Source organism: Eumetopias jubatus, unplaced genomic scaffold (assembly GCF_037043125.1).
Source record: "Eumetopias jubatus isolate StellerSeaLion01/CBP00866 unplaced genomic scaffold, mEumJub1_p1.0 scaffold_5, whole genome shotgun sequence".
NCBI lineage: Eukaryota > Metazoa > Chordata > Mammalia > Carnivora > Otariidae > Eumetopias > Eumetopias jubatus.
The window spans coordinates 41,181,239-41,207,057 of NW_028274811.1; the positions used below are offsets into that span (position 1 = coordinate 41,181,239).

At 36.8% G+C, this 25,819-nt stretch overlaps 1 protein-coding gene across 5 annotated transcripts in view; it reads left to right on the forward strand.

The window, feature by feature from the left end:
• Positions 1-25,819, forward strand: part of DDX4 (DEAD-box helicase 4) — a 69,062-nt gene that overhangs the window by 15,451 nt on the left and 27,792 nt on the right. For 4 of the 5 annotated variants that reach the window (XM_088023637.1, XM_088023638.1, XM_028119076.1 and 1 more), the window contains exons 3-6: positions 4,552-4,629; positions 8,155-8,232; positions 15,797-15,847; positions 19,614-19,673. In XM_088023637.1, coding sequence (XP_087879763.1) covers positions 4,552-4,629; positions 8,155-8,232; positions 15,797-15,847; positions 19,614-19,673 — 267 coding nt within the window. The remainder of the gene's footprint in view (positions 1-4,551; positions 4,630-8,154; positions 8,233-15,796; positions 15,848-19,613; positions 19,674-25,819) is intronic. The other variant, XM_028119077.1, reaches the window with a different exon arrangement.

The window sequence follows — 25,819 nt, forward strand, 5'->3', positions numbered from 1 at the left end:
TTAATTTCCTGGTTGACCCATTCATTCTTTAGTAGGATGTTTTTTAGCCTCCATGTATTTGAGTTCTTTCTAACTTTCCTCTTGTGATTGAGTTCTAGTTTCCAAGCATTGTGGTCTGAAAATATGCAGGGAATGATCCCAATCTTTTGGTACCGGTTGAGACCTGATTTGTGACCCAGAATGTGATCTATTCTGGAGAATATTCCATGGGCACTAGAGAAGAATGTGTATTCTATTGCTTTGGGATGGAATGTTCTGAATATATCTGTGAAGTCCATTTGGTCCAGTGTGTCATTTAAAGCCTTTATTTCCTTGTTGATCTTTTGCTTAGATGATCTGTCCATTTCAGTGAGGGGGTGTTAAAGTCCCTTACTATTATTGTATTATTGTCAATGTGTTTCTTTGATTTTGTTATTAATTGGCTTATATAATTGGCTGCTCCCATGTTAGGGGCACAAATATTTACAATTGTTAGATCTTCTTGTTGGATAGACCCTTTAAGTATGATGTAGTGTCCTTCCTCATCTCTTGTTATAGTCTTTGGTTTTAAATCTAATTTGTCTGATATAAGAATTGTCACCCCAGCTTTCTTTTGATGTCCATTAGCATAGTAAATGGGTTTCCACCCCTTCACTTTCAATGTGGAAGTGTCTTTGGGTCTAAAACAAGTCTCTTGCAGGCAGCATATCGATGGGTCTTGTTTTTTTATCCAATCTGATAGCCTGTGTCTTTTGATTGGGGCATTTAGCCCATTTACATTCAGGGTAACTATTGAAAGATATGAATTTAGTGCCATTGTATTGCCTGTAAGGTGACTGTTATTGTATATTGTCTGTGTTCCTTTCTGGTCTATGTTGATTTTAGGCTCTCTCTTTGCTTAGAGGACCCCTTTCAATAGTTCTCGTAGGGCTGGTTTGGTGTTCACAAATTCTTTTAGTTTTTGTTTGTCCTGGAAACTTTTTATCTCTCCTTCTATTTTCAGTGGCAGCCTAGCTGGATATGGTATTCTTAGCTGCATTTCTTTCTTGTTTAGTGCTCTGAATATATCATGCCAGTCTTTTCTGGCCTGCCAGGTGTCTGTGAATAGGTCTGCTGCCAGTCTAATCTTTCTGCTGTTGTAGGTTACAGACCTCTTGTCCCAAGCCGCTTTCAGGATTTTCTCTTAGTCTCTGAGACTTGTGAGTTTTACTATTAGATAGATGTTGGGGTGTTGACCTATTTTTATTGATTATGAGGAGGATTCTCTGTGCCTCCTGGATTTTGATGCCTCTTTCTTTCCCCAAATTAGAGAAGTTCTGTGCTGTAATTTGCTCCAATATACCTTCTGCCCCTCTCTCTCTTTCTTCTTCTTCTGGGATCCCAATTATTCTAATATTGTTTTGTCCTATGGTATCACTTATCTCTCAGATTCTGCCCTCGTGATCCAGTAGTTGTTTATCTCTCTTTTTCTCAGCTTCTTTATTCTGCATCATTTTGTCATCTATATCACTAATTCTCTCTTCTGCCTCACTTATTGTAGCATTTAGAGCCTCCATTTTTTATTGCACTTCATTAATAGCCTTTTTGATCTCGACTTGCTTAGATTTTAGTTCTTTTATTTCTCCAGAAAGGAATTCTCTAGTATCTTCCATGCTTTTTTCAAGCCCAGCTAGTATCTTTATAATCGTCATTCTGAGCTCTAGTTCTGACATCTTACTAATGTCTGTATTGATTAGATCCCTGGCAGTCAGTACTGCCTCTTGTTCTTTTTTTTGAGGTGAGTTTTTCTGTCTTGCCATCTTGTCCAGAGGAGGATAGAGTGAGAGAACAAAATGCTAACATGGTAACAATGACCCCAGAAAAATATACGCTAAACAAATCAGAACAGACCCGAAACCGGGGGGAAAAGAAAGGGAAAAAGAAATCAGGCTGGTGAATAGAATAGAGCCACACACTAGATTTTGGGTATATTTCGTTCTGTTAGAAGAAATTGCCTCCCAGAATTTTAAAGAATTAAAAACTTATATATGTACAAAAATAAGGGTAAATACAATGAAGGGATGGAATATGACTTTAGTAAAGGTGAAAATTAAAAAAGATTTTTAAAAACGAATTGATAAGTTGGTTGAAAAAAGAATGAAAAAAATAAAAAAAGAATGTGGACAGGTGGGAGACTAGGACAACGTCATACACTAGATTTAGGATATATTTTGGTCTGTTAGAAGAAACTGTATCCCCAAATTTTAAAGAAAGGAAAACATATATACACAAAAAATAAGGTTAAATACCATGAAGGGATAAAATGACTGTAAAAATGAAAATTAAAAAAGATTTTAAAAAACGAATTGATGTTGGTTGAAAAAGGGAAGAAGAAAAATTCAACTAAAAAAATAGAAATGGAAAAAAATAAAGAAAATTTTAAAAATTAACTTTGAAAGACTAAGAATCATGGGGGAAAAGCCCTGAACTCTATGTGCTGTATTCCCCTAGGTCTGGAGTTTTGCTGTTCTCATTGATCGGTAAACTTGGTCTTAGCTGGCTGTTCTTGCTGATCTTCTGGGGGAGGGGCCTGTTGCAGAGATTCTCAAATGTCTTTGTCAGAGGTGGGATTGCCCTGCTCTTGTCAAGGGCTAGGCTAAGTAATCTGCTCAGGGGGGTTTGCTTTTGGTAGCTTTTGTTCCCTGAAAGCTTTCCCTACAGCCTGGTGGACGAGAATGAAAATGGCGGCCTCCCAGTCTCTGCCCCAGAGGAGCCGAGACGTTGGGGCCCCACTCCTTAGTGAGCCCCCAGAGAAAAGCAGTCAATCGCTCTCATCTCCCCTGTCTCCATTGCACTCCATGCTCACCCAGCCTGTGACCGAGCGTTTCTGTCTCTGGCACATGACCCCGTGTGGAGTCTCCAAACCCAGCAGATCCCTGCAGTGTGCTCCTGCACTGCTCCTCCCCCAGGAGGAAGGGGGGTTTCCCTGGATCTGCCACTTGTTGGGTCCCTGCTTGGAAGAGCAGTGGACCAACTGTGCCATGGATCACGGTTTATGGCCACCCTGAGCTGAGAGCCCGCTCCTCGGCTCCATCTCTGCAGCTGGCTTCCCCGCTCCAATACCTAGGAGCTCTCCTGCACTCAGGCACACCTGGTCTTTCTGTGACCCCAAGGATCCTGAGACCACACTGTCCCAGCGAGGGTTCCACCCCCCACCTCCCCACCCCCCAGCCACTGGAGCGACGTCCCTCAGCGGAGCAGACTTCTAAAAGTTCTGATTTTGAGCTCCGCTGCTCTATCACTTGCCAGTAGCGGCCCATGGAGGCCCCCTCCCCCGCTGTCTATCCTTCCGAATATCGCCTCGGATTCACTTCTCTGCACGTCCTACCTTCCAGAAAGTGGTCGCTTTTCTGTTCGGAGTTGTTGCTATTCTTTTCTTTGATCTCCTGTTGAGTTCGTAGGTGTTAAGAATGGTTTGATCCCCACCCAGCTGAATTCCTGGGACCAGACGAAATCCAGGTCTCTTACTCCTCCCCCTCCTAATTATAAGTTTTTAAGTCATAGATCATGTTGAGTTATTTCATGTACTTTTATCTGTGGAGGTAGTTTTTCTCTTTTTTTTTTTTAAAGATTTTATTTATTTATTTGACAGAGAGATAGAGAACACAAGTAGGCAGAGTGGCAGGCAGAGGGAGAGGGAGAAGCAGGCTCTCTGCTGAGCAGGGAGTCGGACATGGGGCTCGATCCCAGGACCCTGGGATCATGACCTGAGCCGAAGGCAGCCGCTTAACCGACTGAGCCACCCAGGCGCCCCAGTTTTTTTCTTTTTAATATGTTAATGTTAATTACCTTTTAAAGATGTGATGTTAAGATACCCTTGCATACTGGAATAAACCCCAGTTGGTCATAATGTTTTATCTATTCAGTTTCCTGTTGGTTTTGTTTTCCTAATAATTGTTATGGAGGTTTTACATGTTCTTGTGAGTAAGGGAGATTTTCTTCTGTCCTTGACATGTCCAAAATTAGGTTGACTTGGTGGAATGAATTGGGGAATAGTTCCTCTTTCTGTTTCCTGGGAGGGTTATATGTCATTGAAATGATTTATTCTTTGAGAGTTTGGTCACCTATAAAACTATATCTAGGCATGATACAGAGATTTAAGTACTGATTTAGTTTCTTTGTGACAATTTGGTTTGTTTACCCAGAGGAGAAATTAATATACTTTCAAAAAGTATATTCTCTTAAAGGTAGGATCAATATCTAGTTTGTGGCTTTACTATAGTATATGATTTGTGCTTGTTTTCCCTATGTCCTCAGTGGTTTTTGGTATTAGCAAACTTAAACTGTTTTCCAGTCAATCATATGGTTGAAAAAAGCTATCTCCTTCCTTTGATTTCCATTTTGTTTAACTGAGTAAGATTTAGTCACCATTTATTTTTCTTTTGGAGAACTACATTAGGTAGGCTGCTAGGCTGTTTGTCTTTCTTAATGACTTATAGAATTCTTCCTTAGTTGTGTGGGGTGGCCAGGTTTAAAGTTTGTGTACCACCAAGATACTTACTTTGACTTGCTTCAAATTGTTACTTGATTTAGAAATGGATGATGGACCTTCTCGAAGAGATCATTTCATGAGAAGTGGATTTGCCTCTGGAAGGAGTATGGGAAACAGAGGTAAGTATCTTTGTCTTTCCTTAATCTTTTTTTTTAAAAGATTTTATTTATTTATTTGACAGAGAGATAGCGAGAGCAGGAACACAAGCAGCGGGAGTGGGAGAGGGAGAGCAGGCTTCTTGCCTAGGAGGGAGCCCGATGTGGGACTTGATCCCAGGAGCCTGGGATCATGACCTGAGCCAAAGGCAGACACTTAACGACTGAGCCACCCAAGCGCTCTGTCTTTCCTTAATCTTATCAACTTGAATGGTGGAAAGAATAGACATTATTATGACGGTTTAGTGCAAAGTTAAATCTGTTATAAATCACCACACAATAGACTTTGGAATAATGAGTTTATAATTTTTTCAATTAACAGTTTTCTTTTTGCTTTTTCCTTTTCTGGGATAGTAGGAAATAGTTAAATTGATAAATAGATGGGTTTAATAGATTGGTTAAAGATAGTTGCTTTACAGAGCTACTTCTTAATGTGTTTATGATTATTGATATCCAACAATTGGCATAGGAAGAATGTTTGTAAAAGCTTCAGAGATCTGGGTGAGAACAATCTCTTTTTTAAGCTTTTATTTCTCAGGAAAAGGCAATTTGGAAGCATTTCTGTTAGCCTATTAGTATTCCGAGGTTATTTCCCCAAGCTTGGAACTTTTTATTTTTAGAACAACCAGTATTTGATTTGGCAGATAATGATATAGCAAGACACCTTCCTATAGTCCATTTTTAAATTTGATAATAAAATGCTGATAGTATTCTGCTTTATATTTTAATTTAGTGCCATAAAATATTAGAACCTCCAATTTATTTAAAAATCCATATGACCACTTATTTCTTTTATAATGCCTAAGTTAGGGCTAATTGGTAGTTTTATTTTTTTAATTTTTTATTGTTATGTTAATCACCATACATTACATTAATTGGTAGTTTTAAATACATGTAACACTTAATCTTGAATTCATAAGATGTTAATTGAAAAACTTTATTTCTAGGTATTTTTATTCATTGGAGACACTAAAGGTTGTTGTGTGGTATTTCGGTACTTGGAAAACTTAATTTCTTGTTTAGATTCAGTTAATACAGATGTGGATCTATAGATATATCTATTTTTCAAGATTTTATTTATTTGAGAGAGGGAGAGAGAGCCATGGGGCGCACATGTGCCGGGGGAGGGGCAGAGAGGAGAAGCAGACTCCCTGCTGAGCAGGGAGCCCCGTGTGGTGCTCCATCTCAAAACCCTGAGATCATGACCTGAGCTGAAATCAAGAGTCAGATGCTTAACCTAGTGAGCCACCCAGGCACCCTGAGAAATGTTTTAAATTAATTAGCTATTTTTAAATTTTCAAATTCAGAAAGTATATTCATATATCTTGTTTAAGTTTTACATTAATTGAAGAGGCTTTTTTTCTTCTTTAAAGGTCTTATTTATTTGACAGAGAGAGACACAGTGAGAGGGAACACAAGCAGGGGGAGTGGGAGAGGGAGAAGCAGGCTTCCTGCTGAGCAGGAAGCCCAATGCGGGGCTCGATCCCAGGACCCTGGGACCATGACCTGAGCCGAAGGCAGACACTTAATGACTGAGCCACCCAGGCGCCCCTTTTTTCATCTTTTTAAAAAAAAATTGAAGTGTGGTTGACACAATGTTATATTAGTTTCGGGTATACAGCATAGCTATTGCACAACTCTATAGGTTGTACTATGCTCACCACAAGTGTAGCTACCATCTGTCACCATACAGTGTTATTAACAATACTAATGACTATATTTTCTTTGATGTATCTTTTATCTGTATGACTTACTCATTCTGTAACTGGAAGCCTGTTATCTCTGAATAAAGGGTTTTTAAATGAGAAAACCATCACTGAGACATTTTACTATACATTGTTAAGTCCCTATGTTTAGGTTGAAAAGCACATTAAACTTCTGATCAGAACTCTTGATTGAATGTTAATACTTTAAAAAGTTACCATTGTATTACATACAATCTTGGAAATTCATAGACCCACGAATGTAACTTCTTTCCCTTATTGTTAATGTAATATTTTAGTTTCAGTCTCTATGATAACTTTTTCTCAGAGCTTTCATAGCTAGTAATTTGTTTTTGAAATTGACTATTAATTGCTTATAATATAGAATTGATCACTTTTCATGTTCTGTAAAGTGTGACCTAAATAGTTTTAACTTCTTGAATCACACGCATCTTTAGAATTTGATGAAAATATGGATAATTGCTCATACATAATTTTGCACATGGCTTTAGGAGTTTTGCGATCCTTTAACTGCCCTGTATTAAGATATTATACAGTTAGATAAGACACAATTTATGAAGACCACAAGATAATGCTTTAATTTGTCTAGTGATAGTTTGAAGTGGCAGTTTATGTCATTTTGGATGTCTTTTGTTCCAGTTTTTTGTTTTAAATAGCCATGCTTCTTGCCATAGCAACTCTGCTCTCAAAATTCTTAACTAGTGGTAGAGAAACACATGGAAAGAAATAAAGAGAGTGGGAATGTGGAGGAAGGATTGATTATGACTAGAGGTCTGAAAGAAGACTTCATAGAGGAGGTAGCCTTTGAACTGGGGTTTTGAAGAGTGAAAAGAATTTTGATAGGAAAAATAGGAAAGTAGGGAATGCCATACTTAACTAACGGTGTATACGAATGTAGAAAATATTTGAAGTTCACAGTATGGAGAAGGGAAGTTGTTTGGTGTGAATTAAAATGTTGGGCGCTCACCATTGTGTAGTGGGAGATAAAGCTCACAAGGATAACATGAAGAAAGACCCTGGAGGAGTGGAGATGTGACTAAGGGAGTGGTAGTTGCAGTTTTTATTTATTATGTAGTTCCTTCCTAACTTGAGTTTTAAAAGTGGAAAGATTGAGAGCAGTTTAAATGCCAACAAAATGAATAAGAAATAATTAAAAACAAGACAAGCGTATAAAATTTTCAATAGCAGGACTTTCTTACAGGGGCATAAATAGCTGGCTCTAATCAGGGTGAGGTTTTAATATACAGAAAATCACAGAGTTGAATTTCCTGATAAAATGTCACTAGTAAAATAAAAACTAGTAGAAAGCTGTATTTCATCAGTAGTATGTTTATGTTTTTATGTTGGTTTTATAATTCAGGAGTTTTTAAATAGAAGTTGCAGGATATTTTATCATTGCCTGATTTCACTGATATGAAATCAGGCAATGATAAAATATATGAGCATATATTTTATCTTAACTTATAAAGATGAGAAAGAAATTCTTTCTCCCCCATCCTTGGAAGTCCCTTTATGTCAGAGATTCATTCATTCATTTAAAATTTTTATTTTTAAGTAATCTCTACACCTAGCATGGGGCTTGAATTTACCACCCTGAGATCAAGAGTTGTATGCTCTACCAGCTGAGCCAGCCAGGTGCCCTCCCCCACACTTTTTAAAAGATTTTATTTTTAAGTAATCCCAAAGATTGGTTTAATTCCTAGTTTTTGATAACACAGTTAATTTTATGTTTTAAAGAGTTTTAACTCTATCTGAACGCTTTCAGATGCTGGAGAGTCTAATAAAAGAGAGAATACATCCACAATGGGTGGTTTTGGAGTTGGAAAGAGTTTTGGAAACAGAGGTAAACTGCTTATGATATCTTATAGTCACAATTTGAGTGAACCTTAGTTTTTTTTCCTTTACTCATGACTCCCTTCCTCTGTGCCCTGCAACAAGAGATCCATCTTATATACTTCCAAAGGTAAATTTCAATCTCCATCTAGATGAGCAAAGAACCAGTAGAAGCTTTGAAGTTTTTTTTTTCCTTAAAAACTTTAAAAACTGTATATCAGAACTGGAACATAATTTAAGATCAAGACCAATAATGTATAGGTTGAAGACTTCCAAAGCATTTTGGAAACCTAGCAGTCGAGGGTAGAAGGGAGGGAAGGGGCAGTTGTGGAGGGCAGTAGATAGAATATAATCCTTTTCTGAACCAACTTGAAGGATTGCAAATTCTGAAATGGAACTAAATAACTCAGAACTTAGGTTTTGTGGTAATATACTCTTTTTGTACAGATTGTGTTTATTTTGAAATGATGTATCTTTTCAAGGAAAAACTTTTTTGTCATCTAATCATATATTGAGGCTTTAGGGTACTTTTGTATCATAATTGTGTATTAAATTTCTCTGCTAAAAAGGGATGTTAAATTTTTTGAACTTGAGATATTAAGTGACTTTATGTATACATTCTGCATATAAATTTGACATCTGTCAGACAGTAATTGATTAGTCTCTTTATTGCAGAAGCCATGACTTAATATATTTAGTATTTTGTAGTTTAGCTTAAATACTGATTGACAGCCATCTTATAATGACCTTTAACTTAATTTAATTGTTTTTATTTTTTTTACGATTTTATTTATTTATTTGTCAGAGAGAGAGAAAAGAGAGAGCACAGCAGGGGGAGCAGCAGGCAGAGGGAGAAGCAGGCTCCCTGCTGAGCAAGGAGCCCCATGTGGGACTCGATCCCAGGACTCTGGGATCACTACCCGAGCCAAAGGCAGACGCTTAACTGACTGAGCCACCCAGGCACCCCAAAACAGGCCATTTATTTATTTATTTATTTATATTTTTTAAATTTAATTTTATTATGTTAGTCACCATACAATACATCATTAGTTTTTGATGTAGTGATCCACGATTCATTGTTTTCGTATAACACCCAGTGCTCCATGCAGTACATGTCCTTAATACCATCACAGGGCTACCCCATCCACCCACCCTCTTCCCTTCTAAAACCCTCAGTTTGTTTCTCAGAGTCCATAGTCTCTCATGGTTCGTCTCTCCCTCCGATTTCCCTCCCTTCATTTTTCCCTTCCTTCTCCTAGTGTCCTCCATGCTGTTCCTTATGTTCCACAAATAAGTGAAACCATATGATAATTGACTTTCTCTGCTTGACTTATTTCACTTAGCATAATCTCCTCCAGTCCCATCCATGTTGATGCAAATGATGGTATACATCCTTTCTGATGGCTAATATTCCATTGTATATATGGACCACATCTTCTTTATCCATTTGTCTGTTGAAAGGCATCTTGGCTCTTTCCACACTTTGGCTATTGTGGACATTGCTGCTATGAACATTGGGGTGCATATGGCCCTTCTTTTCACTACATCTCTGTCTTTGGGGTAAATACCCAGTAGTGCAATCCTGGGTCATAGGGTAGCTCTATTTTTAATTTTTTGAGACACCTCCACACTGTTTTCCAAAGTGGCTGTACCAACTTTCATTCCCACCAATGGTGTAAGAGGATTCCCCTTTCTCCACAACTTCTCCAGCATATCTCAATGTGGTTTTGATTTGAATTTCCCTGATGGCTAATGATAACAAACATTTTTTCATGTGCCTGTTAGCCATTTGTATGTCTTCTTTGGAGAAGTGTCTGGTTCATGTCTTCTGCCCATTTTTTGACTTGATTATTTGTTTCTTGGGTGTTGAGTTTGAGAAGTTCTTTATAGATCTTGGATACCAGCCCTTTATCTGTAATGTCATTTGCAAATATCTTCCCCCCATTCTGTGGGTTGCCTGTTTGTTTTGTTGATGTTTTCCTTTGCTGTACAGAAGCTTTTTATCTTGATGAAGTCCCAAAAGTTCATTTTTGCTTTTGTTTCACTAACCTTTGGAGATGTATCTTGAAAGAAGTTGCTGTGGCCAGTGTGAAAGAGGTTACTGCCTATGTTCTCCTCTAGGATTTTGATGGATTCCTGTCTCACATTGAGGTCTTTCATCCATTTTGAGTTTATCTTTGTGTATGGTATTAGAGAATGGTCGAGTTTCCCAGCACCATTTATTGTAGAGACTGTCTTTTTTCCATTGCATATTTTTTCCTGCTTTGTCGAAGATTATTTGACCACAGAGTTGAGGGTCCATATCTGGGCTCTCTCTTCTGTTCCATTGGTCTATATGTCTATTTTTGTGCCAGTACCATGCTGTCTTGGTGATCACTGCTTTGTAATATAGCTTGAAATCAGGCAACATGATGCCCCCAGCTTTGTTTTTCTTTTCTAACATTTCCTTGGTGATTCGGGGTCTTTTGATTCCATACAAATTTTAGGATTGTTTGTTCCAGCACTTTCAAAAATGGAATTTTGATCAGGATGGCGTTGAAGGTATAGATTGCTCTGGGTAGCATAGACATTTTAACAATGTTTATTCTTCCAATCCATGAGCATGGAATGATTTTCCATCTTTTTGTGTCTTCTTCAATTTCTTTCATGAGTGTTCTGTAGTTCGTAGAGTATAGATCCTTTACCTCTTTGGTTAGGTTTATTCCGAGGTATCTTATGGTTTTTGGTGCTATTGTAAATGGAATCATTTCTCTAATTTCTCTTTCTACAGTTGCATTGTTAGTGTATAAGAAAGCAACTGATTTCTGTGCATTGATTTTATATCCTGCCACATTACTGAATGGCTGTATGAGTTCTAGTAATTTGGGGGTGGAGTCTTTTGGATTTTCCACGTGAAGTATCATGTCATCTGCAGAGAAAGAGTTTGATTTCTTCTTTGCCAATTTGAATACCTTTTATTTCTTTTTGTTGTCTGATTGCTGTTGCTAGGACTTCTAGTTCTATGTTGAACAATAGTGGCAAGAGTGGACCTCCTTGTCGTGTTCCTGATCTTAAGGGAAAGGCTCTCAGCTTTTCCCCATTGAGGATGATATTCACTGTGGGTTTTTCATAGATGGATTTTATGAACTTGAGGAATGTTCCCTCTAACCCTATACTCTGAAGAGTTTTAATCAGGAAAGGATGCTGTATTTTGTCAAATGCTTTTTCTGCATCAATTGAGAGGGCCATATGGTTCTTTTCTCTCCTCTTATTAATGTGTTCTGTCACATTGATTGATTTGCAAATTTTGAACCACCCTTGCATCCCGGGGATAAATCCCACTTAGTCATGGTGGATGATCCTTTTAATGTATTGTGGGATCCTATTACCTGGGATTTTGTTGAGAATTTTGGAATCCATATTCATCAGGGATATCGGTCTGAAATTCTTTTTGATGGTGTCTTTGCCTGGTTTTGGGATTAAGGTAATGCTGGCCTCATAGAATGAGTCTGGAAGCTTTCCTTCTGTTTCTCTTTTTTGAAACAGCTTCAGGAGGATAGGTGTTACTTCTATTTGAATGTTTGGTGAAATTCCCCAGAGAATCCATCAGGTCTTGGACTCTTGTTTTTTTGGGAGGTTTTTGATCACTGCTTCAATCTCTTTACTGGTTATTGGCCTATTCAGGTTGTCAGTTTCTTCCTGTTTCAGTCTTGGGAGTTTATAGGTTTCTGGAAGGCATCCATTTCTTCCAGGTTGCTCAATTTATTGGCATATAGTTGTTCATAATAATTTCTAATAATTGTTTCAATTTTCTTGGTGTTAGTTGTGCTGTCTCCCCTTTCATTCATAATTTCATTAATTTGGGTCCTTTCTCTTTTCTTTTGGATGAGTCTGGCCAGTGGTTTATCGATCTTATTAATTCTTTCAAAGAACTGGCTTCTAGTTTCATTGATCTGATCCACTGTGTTTCTTGTTTCTAATTCATTGATCTCTGTTCTAATCTTAATTCTTTCTCTTCTAATATGTGGCTTTGGCATTGTTTGTTGCTTTTTCTGTGGTTCTTTAAGGTGTAAAGTTAGTTGGTGAATTCAGGATTTTTCTATTTTTTGAGTGAGGCTTGGATGGCTATGTATTTCCTCCTTAGGACTGCCTTTGCAGTATCCCATAGGTTTTGGACCAATGTGTTTTCATTCTCATTGGTTTCCATGAATTGTTTAAGTTCTTCTTTGATTTCCTGGTTGACCCAAACATTCCTGAGCAGAGTGGTCTTTAGCTTCCAAGTGTTTGAATTTCTGCCAAGTTTTTTCTTGTGATTGAGTTCCAGTTTTAAAGCATTATGGTCTGAGAATATGCAGGAAATAATCTCAGTCTTTTGGTATCATTTGAGACCTGATTTGTGACCCCGTATGTGGTCTATTCTGGAGAAAGTTCCATGTGTGCTAGAGAAGAATGAGTATTCTGTTGTTTTAGGGTGGAATGTTCTGTATATATCTATGAGGCCCATCTGGTCCAGTGTGTCATTCAAAGCTCTTGTTTCTTTGTTGGTTTTCTGCTTAGATGATCAGTCTGTTGCTGAGAGTGGAGTATTGAGGTCTCCTACAATTAATGTATTATTATCGGTATGACTCTTTATTTTGGTTAACAATTGGCTTATGTAGATGGCTGCTCCCATGTTGGGGGTGTAGATATTTACAATTGTAATTCTTGTTGGATAGACCTTTTAAGAATGATATAGTGTCCTTCTGTGTCTCTAACTACAGTCATTAGCTTAAAATCTAATATGTCTGATATAAGAATTGCTACCCCAGCTTTCTTTTGAGGTTGGTTGGCATGGAAGATGGATCTCCATCCCTTCACTTTCAGTGTGGATGTATCTTTAGGTTCAAAATGAGTCTTTTGTAGACAGCATATGGATGGGTCCTGTCTTTTTATCTCATCTTCAACCCTGTGCCATTTTATGGGAGCATTTAGGCCATTCACGTTGAGAGTGATTATTGAAAGATATGAATTTATTGTCATCATGTTGCCTGTGAAGTCCTTGTTTCTGTAGATTGTCTCCAAAAATTTCTGTTCTGTATCACTCTTGGGGTCTTTCTCCTTTTATAGACCCAAACCTTAATATTTCTTGCAGGGCCGGCTTAGTGGTCACATACTCTTTCAGTTTCTGCAGGTCTTGGAAGCTCTGCATCTCTCCATCCATTATAAATGACAGCCTTGCTGGATAAAGTATTCTTGGCTGCATGTTCTTCTCGTTTAGTACCCTGAATATGTCTTGCCAGGCCTTTCTGGCTTGCCAGGTCTCTGTGGATAGGTCTGATGTTATTCTGATGTTCTTTCCTCAGTATGTAGAGGAATCTCTTCCCCCTAACTGCCCTTAACATGGTTTCCTTGGTTCTAAGATTTGCAAGTTTTACTATTACATGCCGGGGTGTTGGCCTGTTTTCCTTGATCTTGGGAGGGATCCTCTCTGCCTCTAGGACATGAATGTTTCTTTCATTCCCCAGATTAGGGAAGTTCTCAGCTACGATTTGCTCAAATATATCTTCTAGTCCTCTCTCTCTCTCGACCCCCTTGGGATCCCAATAATTCTGATATTGGAATGTTTCATTGTGTCACTTATTTCTCTGATTCTATTTTCATGGATTTTGAGTTGTTTTTCCCTGGCCTCCTCTTTTTCCTTCTTGTCTATTAATTGGTCTCCTAAATCACTAATTCATTCTTCTGCCTCACTTACCCTAGCTGTTAGATTATCTAGATTAGATTGGATCTCATTGATAGCATTTTTAAGTTCTGCCAATTCAGCTTTCATTTCTGCCTTTAGAGACTATGTTGCCATTCATCAATTTCTCCATTCTAGCTATTGTCTTCACAATTGCTATCCTGAATTCCATCTCTGAAATCTTGGTTATATCTGAATCCATTTGTAAATCTGTGGCATAAGTCATAGTCTCTGAGTCTTTCCTATTTGGGGGGTTCTTCCTTCTAGTCATTCTGTTGATGGGTGGTTGAGGGAATGTATAGAGTCCAAATTAATGACCACAACCCAAGCAAGATGCACCTGTTTTCTAGGGACCTTAGGGTTGCTGGCCTCTTGTTCTCCCAGCCTGTCTTCTGTGGGAGAGGCCTGCCACACTGTTACTCAGACAGCCCTGTTTGGGCAGAGTTGCCCTGCCCTGTGTGGGGGGATGGGCTCAGTGAAGACCACTTTTTGGGGGCTTTTGTTCTCTGGCGGCTTTCCCTGGTGGCTTTCCGTGTCTCTTCCGAGAGTCAGAGCAGAAGAGACTGTTTCCAACCCTCTGCCTCAGAACAGAGAGATCACAGTCTGTTCTTCAGTGAGCACTCCAGGCCACACCATCTCCGTTTGTGTCTTTGCTGCTATAAACTGCCGTCCTGGGTTGTGCGCCCCTCTGCAGTGCTCCCAGTCATCACCTCCAGGTTGGGGCTTCTCTCTGCCCTTTGTGCTTCTAAAACTGCTAGCCTCTGCCAGTTTACACCCACAGCCCCGCAGTCCGAGGAGCTGCCCTAAAGTCCTTTCCCCTTCGCTACGAGTCTGTGCCCCATCCCCAGCGCATGAGGCTGTCGCTCCCCGGCAGTGTAGGATCCCAATGGCTCCCTCCCCCTGCCGTTTGACCTCCGATATCTGCCTGCAGAATCCAACCATCTGCAGTATTCTGTTTGTAGAGATCCAGATCTATCTGCTTACATCTCAGGCTGATTTCGTGGGTGTTCAGAGTGATCTGATAGATATCCAGTTCAGTTCCGGGGACCGGTTGGAATAGGGTCCCCTACTCCTCCGCCATCTTTTCAGCATCACCCATCCAACACAGGCCATTTAATAAAATCCCAGGTAGGATGACAGGAGTCCCAGCGGGCAGGCAGGTCTCTTAGAGCCACCCTGAGTCTCCCAACATAGCCTTGCCTGGCCTTTAATTTTAATGGATATTAGTCCCTGACTATCTTTGCACTAAAGATCATTTTATTAAGATTCAATATTTAAAAATTTTGTGAAATACTACTGATGAATGCTTTTAAAATTAGAGATGTATCTGTATGCCCCAGAGACACATAAATCTAGATACAGGTTTTTATTATATGAGAAATTTGAAAGCAGAACTAAATGAAAGATACAAAAAAATTTTTGTAAACAAAAAATGGAAGGATTTCCTTATTACTGAAATGGGAAAAATTACTGAATATTGGATTATAATTTAGTTGTATTGTCCTCTGGCAGATGAAGAGATTAATTCATAAGATTTTAAAAACTTTGACATTTTGAATAGAAAGTATATAGTGTTTATGTTGATATATGTTGCTGTTCTGACCATCTACATATATATGACATTTGAGGTAATAGAACACTGGCTGGACCTTTTACCTTAGTTAATTGACACAAGGCAGAAGTCATAATGCAACCTGAGTTTTCATTCAGTGTATGTATGTGTATCTATATCTATATAGATACACATATATATAGCTCTGTGTGGTTTATTTTAAGGGGGCACCATAACTGGTAGTCCCTTTGGTTTTTGGTTTACCACAGAGGTACAGGTCATTGTTTTCAGAAATTTGCATGTTTAATTTTCTATTTTGTATAGGTTTTTCATATAACAAGTTTGAAGAAGGTGATAGCTCTGGTTTCTGGAGAGGTAAGTTTAGTGTTTTCTGTAGTGGCTTCTAAAATTTAATGTTCAGTGTACATGCTAAAGAGAAACTAAGATTAAGTGTCATAGTCTTTTTCAGTTCTAATTTATTTAAACCCAGGTTTATAAAGCAGCTGTTGCCAGAGCCTTAACCAAGAATTCAGGCATCCTACTTTGACCTTTTTGAGCCTGCCTTAATCTATGAGGTGCAACTTTGAATGGTTTGCTACCTCAAGAAAAAGTAGATAATGGAAAGAACGTGTCAAGAATCAAAACTCCATGTCCATATATACATGCAGTTTGGGACATGCAGGTCCCTATTCAGACTAACATAATTCTTGAGAGTGGAAGAAGATTCTTGAGAATGTAGATGACTACTGAAATCAAGACATTTCTGTCAAAGGTACTGACAAACTGATTTGGAGGAATACAGAGGATGATGTGAATAGAGTAATGTTACCAGAATATAGATTACAGTAATTAATAGTGCTTTCCTAGGAGAATCTGATTAAGGTGAGGCCTTGGAACCTGTATTTAAAAAGCATCCCTGGTGACTCTGATGCCTTTTTGTTTGGTCATCACTTATCTGTGGAATCTTTTTTTTTTTTTTTTTTTAGAGAGGAGAGGGTAGGGGCAAAGGGAAAGAGAGAGAATCTTAAGCAGGCTCCATGCCCAGTGCTGAGCCCACTTGGGGCTACATCTCAGAACCCTGAGATCATCACCTAAGCTGAAATCAAGAGTTGGACGCTTAACCGACAAAGCCACCCAGGCGCCCTTATCTGTGGAATCTTAATAACATAATATACTTTGGAGTTGCAGACTTTGTTTCCTGTCCCTGCTCTGCGCCCCCCTAGTTGAATGACTTAGAGCCAGTTGCTTAATTTCTCAGAGCCACAGTTTGCTATTCTGCAGAACGGAGGACATCTCTATTATAGGTTGTTAGGCAGACTTAATGAAAATGTGTATGAAAATATGAAATTCAATACCAGACACATTCATGGTAAACAGTAAATGCCATCTATCTTCATTAAATATTTGAGTCTTAATTTCATTATACTCTTAACAGTGATTCTCAAAATCAAAACCAAGCTTAGATCACCTTAAAACCCTTTGGAATTAGATGGGGTTTTAATATATCTAATAAAACTGTTTTCCCTAAGTTATTGTTAGTCTCATTCTCCCTGATTTTCTATGCTTTTTTCATTTTATTCAAATGAAAATGTACATAACATAGAACAAATATTTTACAGAAGAAAAAACTGACCATTTTTATTCTTTTCCATTTGTATTTTACCTAATCTCCCTTTTTAAAAATCAGTGAATATTCAAGATTATTTTCAGTTAACCAAGACCTTCTTCCCCAGTTGACTCCTACCTGTGGTAGACCAGAGCACTTTTGAGCACAAATTCTAGTTGCTTATGGCACCTGAGAGAACTTTTCTCCAAAATGGTTTGCTTTCTTCCCTTGGTCTATTTTCTATATGTATCTTTCTCTATATATATGGATTGAATTCTTTCATTCTTAAAATTGTTATTGGCAAGCCCAGAAACAGATTTTGATATCATGATAGAAGCTTTTATTCTGCACACAAATAGCATCTTTTGTGGTTGTTATTTTCCCTGTAGTCTAGTTTCCTCCATCTGGTATAGTTAGTGATAAGGACTGTTGATTTTGGATTTGGACACCCTAGGTTTGAGACCCAGAGTCTCCTCTCAGTTGTATTATCTTGCAAAAACATATGTAACTTCTGTATTTCATTTTTTCTATTTATAAAAGAGGATAATACCCACTTCACAAGGTTTTTGTGAAGATTTAAAAAGTTAGTACATATTGGGCACCTGGGTGGCTCAGTCGTTAAGCATCTGCCTTCAGCTCAGGTCATGATCCCAGCGTGCTGGGATCGAGTCCCACATTGGGCTCCCTGCTCTGCGGGAAGCCTGTTTCTCCCTCTCCCACTCTCCCTGCTTGTGTTCCCTCTCTCGCTGTCTCTCTCTGTTAAAAAAATAAATGAGATCTTAAAAAAAAAAAAGTACATATTACTCATTTAGAACAGTGCTAGACTGTACTGAATTCTAAATGTGTCATTACTATTAGTTAATAATAACATTTATATGAATATATACTTAGATACCTAATATATTTATGTACTAAATATATATTTAATATAATTAATGTATCATTTATGTTTATATTTTTAAATATACTTTATACATGTTATATATGCTTTATATATTTTCTGTAATTTTTATGTAATATAATGTGGTTGTAGCTAATCTTGGGATAATATCTCTTTTTTGTTGGTGCTTGGCTTTATTTCCTAACTCTACAGATTTTTTTTTCAGTAACTATATTTTGAAATAGTATAAGGCTCACTACAAGTTAGAAAAATAGTACAGAGAGTTTCCTTCACCCCTCTCCTAATGTAATTGTACTCATCACCCAACTTCTCCCACTGTCAGCCTATTTTTAATTCCCAGTGTGGTCAAAATATAGGTTTGTTTTAGGGGAATAACTGGACAAAGTTAATCTGAGACCTCTTTGTCCTTGTCAGGTCTCAAATTAATTTATAGGTTTTTCTTACATAAGGCAATAAATGTTAGTTGTCCTCATTATTCCAGGACCAGCAGCCTTCTTTTCAAAATTCTTTCCTTCCTGTTAAGCTCCCTTGTAGTATTAAATCCTGTTTTCCAGATAGTTGTCTTGATATTAAATGGCTCTTTAGGAATATTTAGTAGTTGTTGACTTCATTCCAAGTAGGAACCTGCAATAAGAACTCTGGGTTATTTCTTGTAAAACAATATTAGTTGTTAAGTAGATTAGTACTTTTGCACGGGAACTTAACTCATAGCTTCTAAGCGGTCTAGTCACTTGATGTCATTACTACGACTTTTAAAGTTCTCAGATTTTAAACGTTTAATGACATGTACAAAGGTCCCTTGAAATCATTTCTGTATTCCCCAGATGTGGCTTTGTTGGAATCTTCTAGAGAGCTTAAAGTTATTACTTCAAGTCATATTAGTAACATTTTTAAGTTTTTAAAAATTACTTATTTGTTGCTCTCACTCTGTACTTTTAAAAAAATAAATGTCTCTGAGGGTGGATTCTAGGGATCTATCTGTTTATTTAATTTTTTTTCTAGGAATTTATTTTTAAAAAACCTTCCAGCTAATTCTTAGGCAGCCTTCAGTGTAGTGATCCTCATTTCACTGTTGAGAAACTGGTAATGTTACTTGATAACATCTTAAAAACAGAAAAGCCAAGATATCCCCCAATTGTTTCATTAGGATGATTGGGGAAAAATTTGCATATGTTTAAAAAATCCATTAATGTCTGAGATATAGTAAGAAAGGCAAATTACAGAAATATTGACAGTATTATAAAAGGAATAGTCATGTATTTCTAGTGGCCTATGGCCTACATTTAAGAACCACTTGACTACTTTAATAGTTTAGGTATTTCTGAAACCATTTTTAGTCATACCAGTATTGATGAAATTCTTCTTTTTTGGCTTGTGCGTAGCACTTGGGAAATAGTGAATTCTCAGTTATACACTTAACATTTAGGTATGTTAAATGATTTATAGGGAGTTGACTGAACAATGTCTTTATATTTCTGTTGCTAAAATTATTTCAAGAATTAAAGTGTTCATACTTTAACTTAAAAATACTTATTTTTCTCACTAACTTATCCTGTGATAGTGCTACTCGTTAGATATTACAACTTTAAAGTTAATTGTTTAGATGCTATTCACATGTTAAATTTTTATTCAAGAATCTAATAATGACTGTGAAGATAATCAAACACGGAGCAGAGGGTTTTCCAAGAGAGGCGGTAAGGACCACATTTTGGAACGATTTATACTTACACTTTTTAATGTCACTGGATTTTTTTTTCCCCCCAAAGATCTCCAGAATGTGCTATGAAGTGCAGAATAGGGACTGTGAGTTCTGGTTAGTCACAATATCTATGAACTGGGATGTCTTTGTCTCTGAATAGAATATTTGGATATGCGGGAGAGTGAAGAAATTGTAGATTACTTTTTGTTCAGGTCTGGCAGTGCTCTACCATACTCTGCTAATCCTGCCTTTAATAAAGTTGAGTTGAGATGGTATAAACATTACCATATTTAATTTTTTTTTTAAAGATTTTATTTATTTGACAGAGACACAGTGAGAGAGAGAGCACAAGCAGGGGGAGGGGGAGAGGGAGAAGCAGGCTGCTGCTGAGCAGGGAGCCCCATGTGGGGCTCCATCCCAGGACTCTGGGACCATGACCTGAGCTGAAGGCAGACACTTAATGACTGAGCCACCCAGGCGCCCCACCATATTTAATTCTTGATAACCTATGGGTAGACATGTTAAAAGAACAACAGTAAAACCCACAAAAAACATAGTGAACTTATAAAATTGTTAAAGTTGTGCGAATCTGTTTATGATAAAAGTTTATTTGTAGGAACTATACAATAATCACGATAAATCAGTGTTTTTACAGTAACTTGGGAACATCATTTTCCTTTGCCCATTAGATAGTTAGTCCACTGAATACCAGGACCCTCTTAGTGCCGATAGGACTTGTGGGGACTTCTCTATAGCATTCTTAGAGCAGTGAGGTGGGGAGGAATTTTGTGGTGAAGGAGGTTTGGCTATTTGTCTCATAAATTGAGGTTTTTTTAGTGATAATTGCAGGGGGGCATGTAATGATGTGGAGGAAATTTAGCTATAAGAAAAAGCCAGACTCATCTTTTAGAATTGCCCTTTTTCCCCCTTTAACAAGCAATTTTTAGCACTTAATGTTCTTAAAACATTGCTTTTAGTTTTAAATTTTTGGTTGTTTTCTGCAGAACAGTGAATATCTTCCTCAGTGTTTTCTTTAAATTAATCTAATTCATGTTTAAGTGAGGTGGTCCAAAGCTAGTTGCAGCTCTATGTGCTTGATTGTGGCTTATTGACTAATACAGGGTGACTAGCAGGGAAACAGTCATTTTTGCATATCCCTGATTGCTGTTCTCTATAGCTGTATACATTTGAAGGTAGGAAATTTGCACATGGCAGTCACTCAGTAAATAACAAATATATGTGCATAAATATAAACATATTTAAGTTTATATTGAAATATGACTTGATATAGCACCAGACATGTGCATGCGTTGTACCTGAATAGCTCAGTGATATTTCACTAACTGAACACACTGGGGTTTATTGTGTTCACAAGCATCCAGATCAAGACCTAGAAATTACTGGCACCTCTAGAAGTCCCTTTTATGCTCATTTTCTTTCACTGGCAACCCTCCCATTCCATGGTTAACTTCTAATCTGACTTTTAGCAGCATAGGTTAATTTTCTGTTTTTGTACTTGATATAAATGGAATCATACAACATACTCTTTTGTGTCCATCTTCTGCTTAATGTATTTGTGAGATGCATTTATAGTGTTGGTTGCAGTTGTAGATCATTACCGTTACTATATAGGCTTGCTGGTTCTACTCTTATGCTAATGATGCTGTTTGGATGTCTTCCAGCTTTAAGCTGTTTTGAAGCTGCTGCTGTGGACATTCTAGTACATTTCTTTTGGTGCTATTGATATATATTCAGAAGTAAAATTGATGCTTCATAGATTTTGTATATATTTTGCTTTAATAGCTGTTGTGAAATGTTTTCAAGATGGATACACTAAGGTATACTTCCACATCTTCACCAATGTTTGGTATTTTCTTTTTCTTTAAAGTTTAACCATTCTGCTGAGTATGTGGTGGTATATCTTATTGTGGTTTTAATTTGCCTTTCCTTGATGGACTAATGAAATATCCAGTGCTTCATAAGTTTACTGGCCATTTGTACATCATCTTTTGTGTAGTGCTGATTCCATTCTTTTGCCATCTTTTCTGTTGGGTGTCTGTTGTTACCTTTTCATTGGCAAATAATTTAAAACTTACAGAAAATTTGCAAGATTAGTAAAAGTAACTCCTGGATAACATTTATATTGGGAGTCTCTTTGCTTCCTCTTAAGTCGTGAAGATAGTCTCTTCTATTTTTTTTTTAAATTTTATCTTTTGGAAGGGAAAATGAAGGGGGGAAAATCAGAGGGGGAGACGAACCATGAGAGACTATGGACTCTGAGAAACAAACTGAGGGTTCTAGAGGGGAGCGGGGTTGGGGGGATGGGTTAGCCTGGTGATGGGTATTAAAGAGGGCACATACTGAATGGAGCACTGGGTATTATATGCAAACAATGAATCATGGAACACTACATCAAAAACTAATGATGTAATGTATGGTGATTAACATAACAAAATAAAAACAAAAACAAATAAAATTTTATCTTTTTAACTTGCACATTCAGATTGTAATTCATCTGGCCTTTATTTTTGTCTATGATGTAAGATAGGGATCATGGTACATTTTTTCCCCATAAGAGTATCCAGTTGATTACTGAAAGACTTTCCACTCTATACTACAAGGACATCTTTGTTCTAAATCAGGTGACAGTATATATGTGGAACTGTTCCTGGACGTGTTTCCTTTCCATTGGTCAGTTTCTATATTTTTGCACCTTTGCTATATAGCCTAGTTACTACAATTTCATAATAGATCCTAATATCTGGTAGTGTAAGTCTTCCAGGTTTATTGTTCTTCAGTATTACTTGGGTTATTCTTAGTTCTTTGCATTTGCTTGTAATTTTTAGAATCAGTTTATCAATTTCCTGGAAAAAACCTAATGGGATAATTTGGGGATTGCATTGAATTTGAGGAGATTGACCATTTTTACAATACTGAGCCTTTCAATCCATGAATATCCCTGTTTAAGTAGGTCTTTAGTTTTTCCTAGCTATGTGTTGCACTTTTCACTAGAGTCATTACACCTCTTTCTTTACATTAGTATTTGATATTTTGTGATGCATATGCTTTTTATTTATCTAATACTCCATATAACATGGGTTTCACCATTTCAGAGTATATACTTCAATAGTTTTAAATATACTCACTATATTGTATGCCTATCATCACTATTTAATTCCTGAACATTTTCTTTCTCCCCCCCCACCCAAAACCTTGTGCCTATTAGCAGTCAGTCCCCTTTCTCTCTTATCTCCATCCTTTGGCAACCATTAATTGACTTTCTGTAGCCATGGATTTGCTGATTCTGGACATTTCATATAAATGGAATTATGTAATAAGTGATCTTTTCTGTGTTCTTTCACTTGGGATGATCTCATAGTTTGTCCATGTTGTAGCATGTGATGGTACTTAATTACTTGTAATGGCTAAGTAGTATTTCACTGTGTAGCTATGCCATATTCTGTTTATTCATCAGTTGATTGATTATTAGGTTGTTTCTACTTTTGGGCTATTATGATTAATACTGCTATCAACCTTTGTGTACAAGTTTTATGTGAACATATGTTTTAATTTTTCTGGTGCATATACCTAGGAGTAAAACTGCCAAGTTGTTTTCCACAGCAGCTGCACCAATTTATCTTCCTTCCAACAATGCATGAGTGTCCCAGTTTCTCTGTATCCTTACCAGGCTTTGTTATTGTGTGTCTTCTTGGTGGTTGTGATCCTTGTGGGTGTAAAATGGTATCTCATTGTCATTTTGATTTGGGTTTCCTGATGACGATTATGTTGAACAACTTTTCCCGTGTGTATTGGCTATTTGTATATCTTTTTTGGAGAAAGGTCTGTCTAGATCATTGGCTTATTTAAAAAAACTGTGTTTTTTTATTGTTTAAAGAATTCTTTGTGTCTTGGTACATGTGCTGTTGGATAGACAATTTGCAGATATATTCTCCTTTCTTTGTGTTACCTTTTTCTTGATGGTGTCCTCTGAAGCACAGAAGTTTTAAATTTAGATGCTGTCTGGTTTATCTATTTTTTCATTTGTTGGTTGTGCTTTTGGTGTCATATCTAGAAAACCTTTGCTTATTAAAAGGTCATGCAGATTTTCATCTGTGTTTCCTTCTAATAATTTTATTGTTTTGCTCTTTGGTCCATTTTGATTTCATTTTTATATATGGTGTGAGGGAGGGGTCCCACTTAATTCTTTTGCATGTGAATATCTAGTTGTCCTAGCACCATTTGTTCTTGTTTTATATTGATAGGGTGGAGGTGTAAATCTCTTTAAATTTATTCCACTGGGAGTTGGTTAAGCTTCTTGGATGTTTGAATTGAAATTTTTCATCTAATTTGAGAAATTTTCTGCTCTTTTTTTGTGGTAAAATAACTATGACATAGAATCTGCCATTTTAATTATGTTTAACTGTAAGTGGCATTAAGTATATTTACAGTGTTACGCAGTTGTCACCACTATCCGTTTCCAAAACTGAAAGCAGAAACCTACGCAGAAATCTATATCCATTATATATTACATCCCCTTATCTTCTCCCCCTGAGTTTCTGGTAAACTCTCTTCTATATTCTCTTTGAATTTGCCTCTATTCTAGATATTTCATACAAGTGGAATCATAACAACATTTGCCCTTTTGTGTCTGGCTTAATTCACTTAGCATAATGTTTTCAGTGTTCGTTCATGTAGCATGTATCTGAACAAAGTACATTTCTTTTTATGGCTGAATAATTATCCATTGTATGTATAATACCACATTTTACCCATTCATCTATTGATAAACTTTGGGTTTTTACTTACTTTGGCTATTGTGAATAATACTTCTGTGAACATTCATATGTATTTATCTGTTTGAGTCCTTGTCTTTGCACCTTTTGAATATATGCCTAGAAGTGGAATTGCCAGGAGATGGGACTGAAGTTAAGTTGAAATATGCCACAAAGTTCACTGTTCTGAGAATCAGCTTAAAAAATATTCTCTGGGTTACTGCAAGTTTGATTAATTTTCATTTTAGAAAATGTTAATTCTGACAGTTTTTGTGCATTTTATTTTTTGGAGTAGCAGAATTCGGAGTTTCTTACTTTGCCATTTTTGCTGATGTCAGTGATCCATATCATTTAAAAATTTTCATTTTGTTTGCTAGTATATAGAAATACAATTGAATTTTGTATATTGAAGGTTGAGTGACCTCGCTAAATTTATGGTAAGTACTCTTTTAAATGAAGAGAAGATGTTCATATTTCTTTTACACAAAGTTTAAATGATTTATAAACTTACTCCTTTCTGAAGATTGTTACCAAACATCTTTAAAAGGCTGCAAGAGATTGTCACCTGTCCCTTATGAAATGCAGAATTCATGGAAGGACTAATGTCACCTTTAAAAATATATTAATGTTATTTTATGAAAAGTGACATTTAAAGTGGTAAATTTTGAAATATTTCAGAAACTCAGAAAAGCAGAGACTATTCTGTTACAAACACTTGTATACCACTACCTGGATTTAACAGGGACATTTTGTCATTTATACTTCAAATATAGAAAAAAAATTACATTATTGTTAGAAGACCCATCTTCCCCTTTGTATTTTATATCTCCTTTTTTCCCAGAGGTAACTTTTTTTTTTAACATTGGTGTGTAGTGTATACTTCCTATTCATACTTTTATAAAAGTTTATTATACCTATCTTTTTGTGATTTTTTTAATAAAAGATTTTATTTTTAAGTAATCTCTACACCCATTGAGGGGCTCAGACTTAAAGCTCTGAGGTCAAGAGTTGCATGCTCTACCGACTCAGCCAGCCAGGCACCCCCCGCATTTTTGTGACTTTTTTTTAATCTAGTTCATTCATTTTAACTTTTATAGTGTTTTACTTACCATTTAACCTATTTATTTAAAAACAAATTATTTTTAACACCATGTAGGATACGTAGAGTTTCTGTCCCTACTTTCTAACAAGTCATTCAGACTTTTAATTCTGTATAACTTCCATATTCTTTTCACCTCTACTTATTAGACTTCTTACATAACTAGAAATTGGCATCAGCTATGGAAAAAAAGAGCATGTTCATTTAAATGTTTGCGTTTCTCCTGTGTATGGAATTATTAAGCTATAGATACTAGAGGTACTGAGTCAT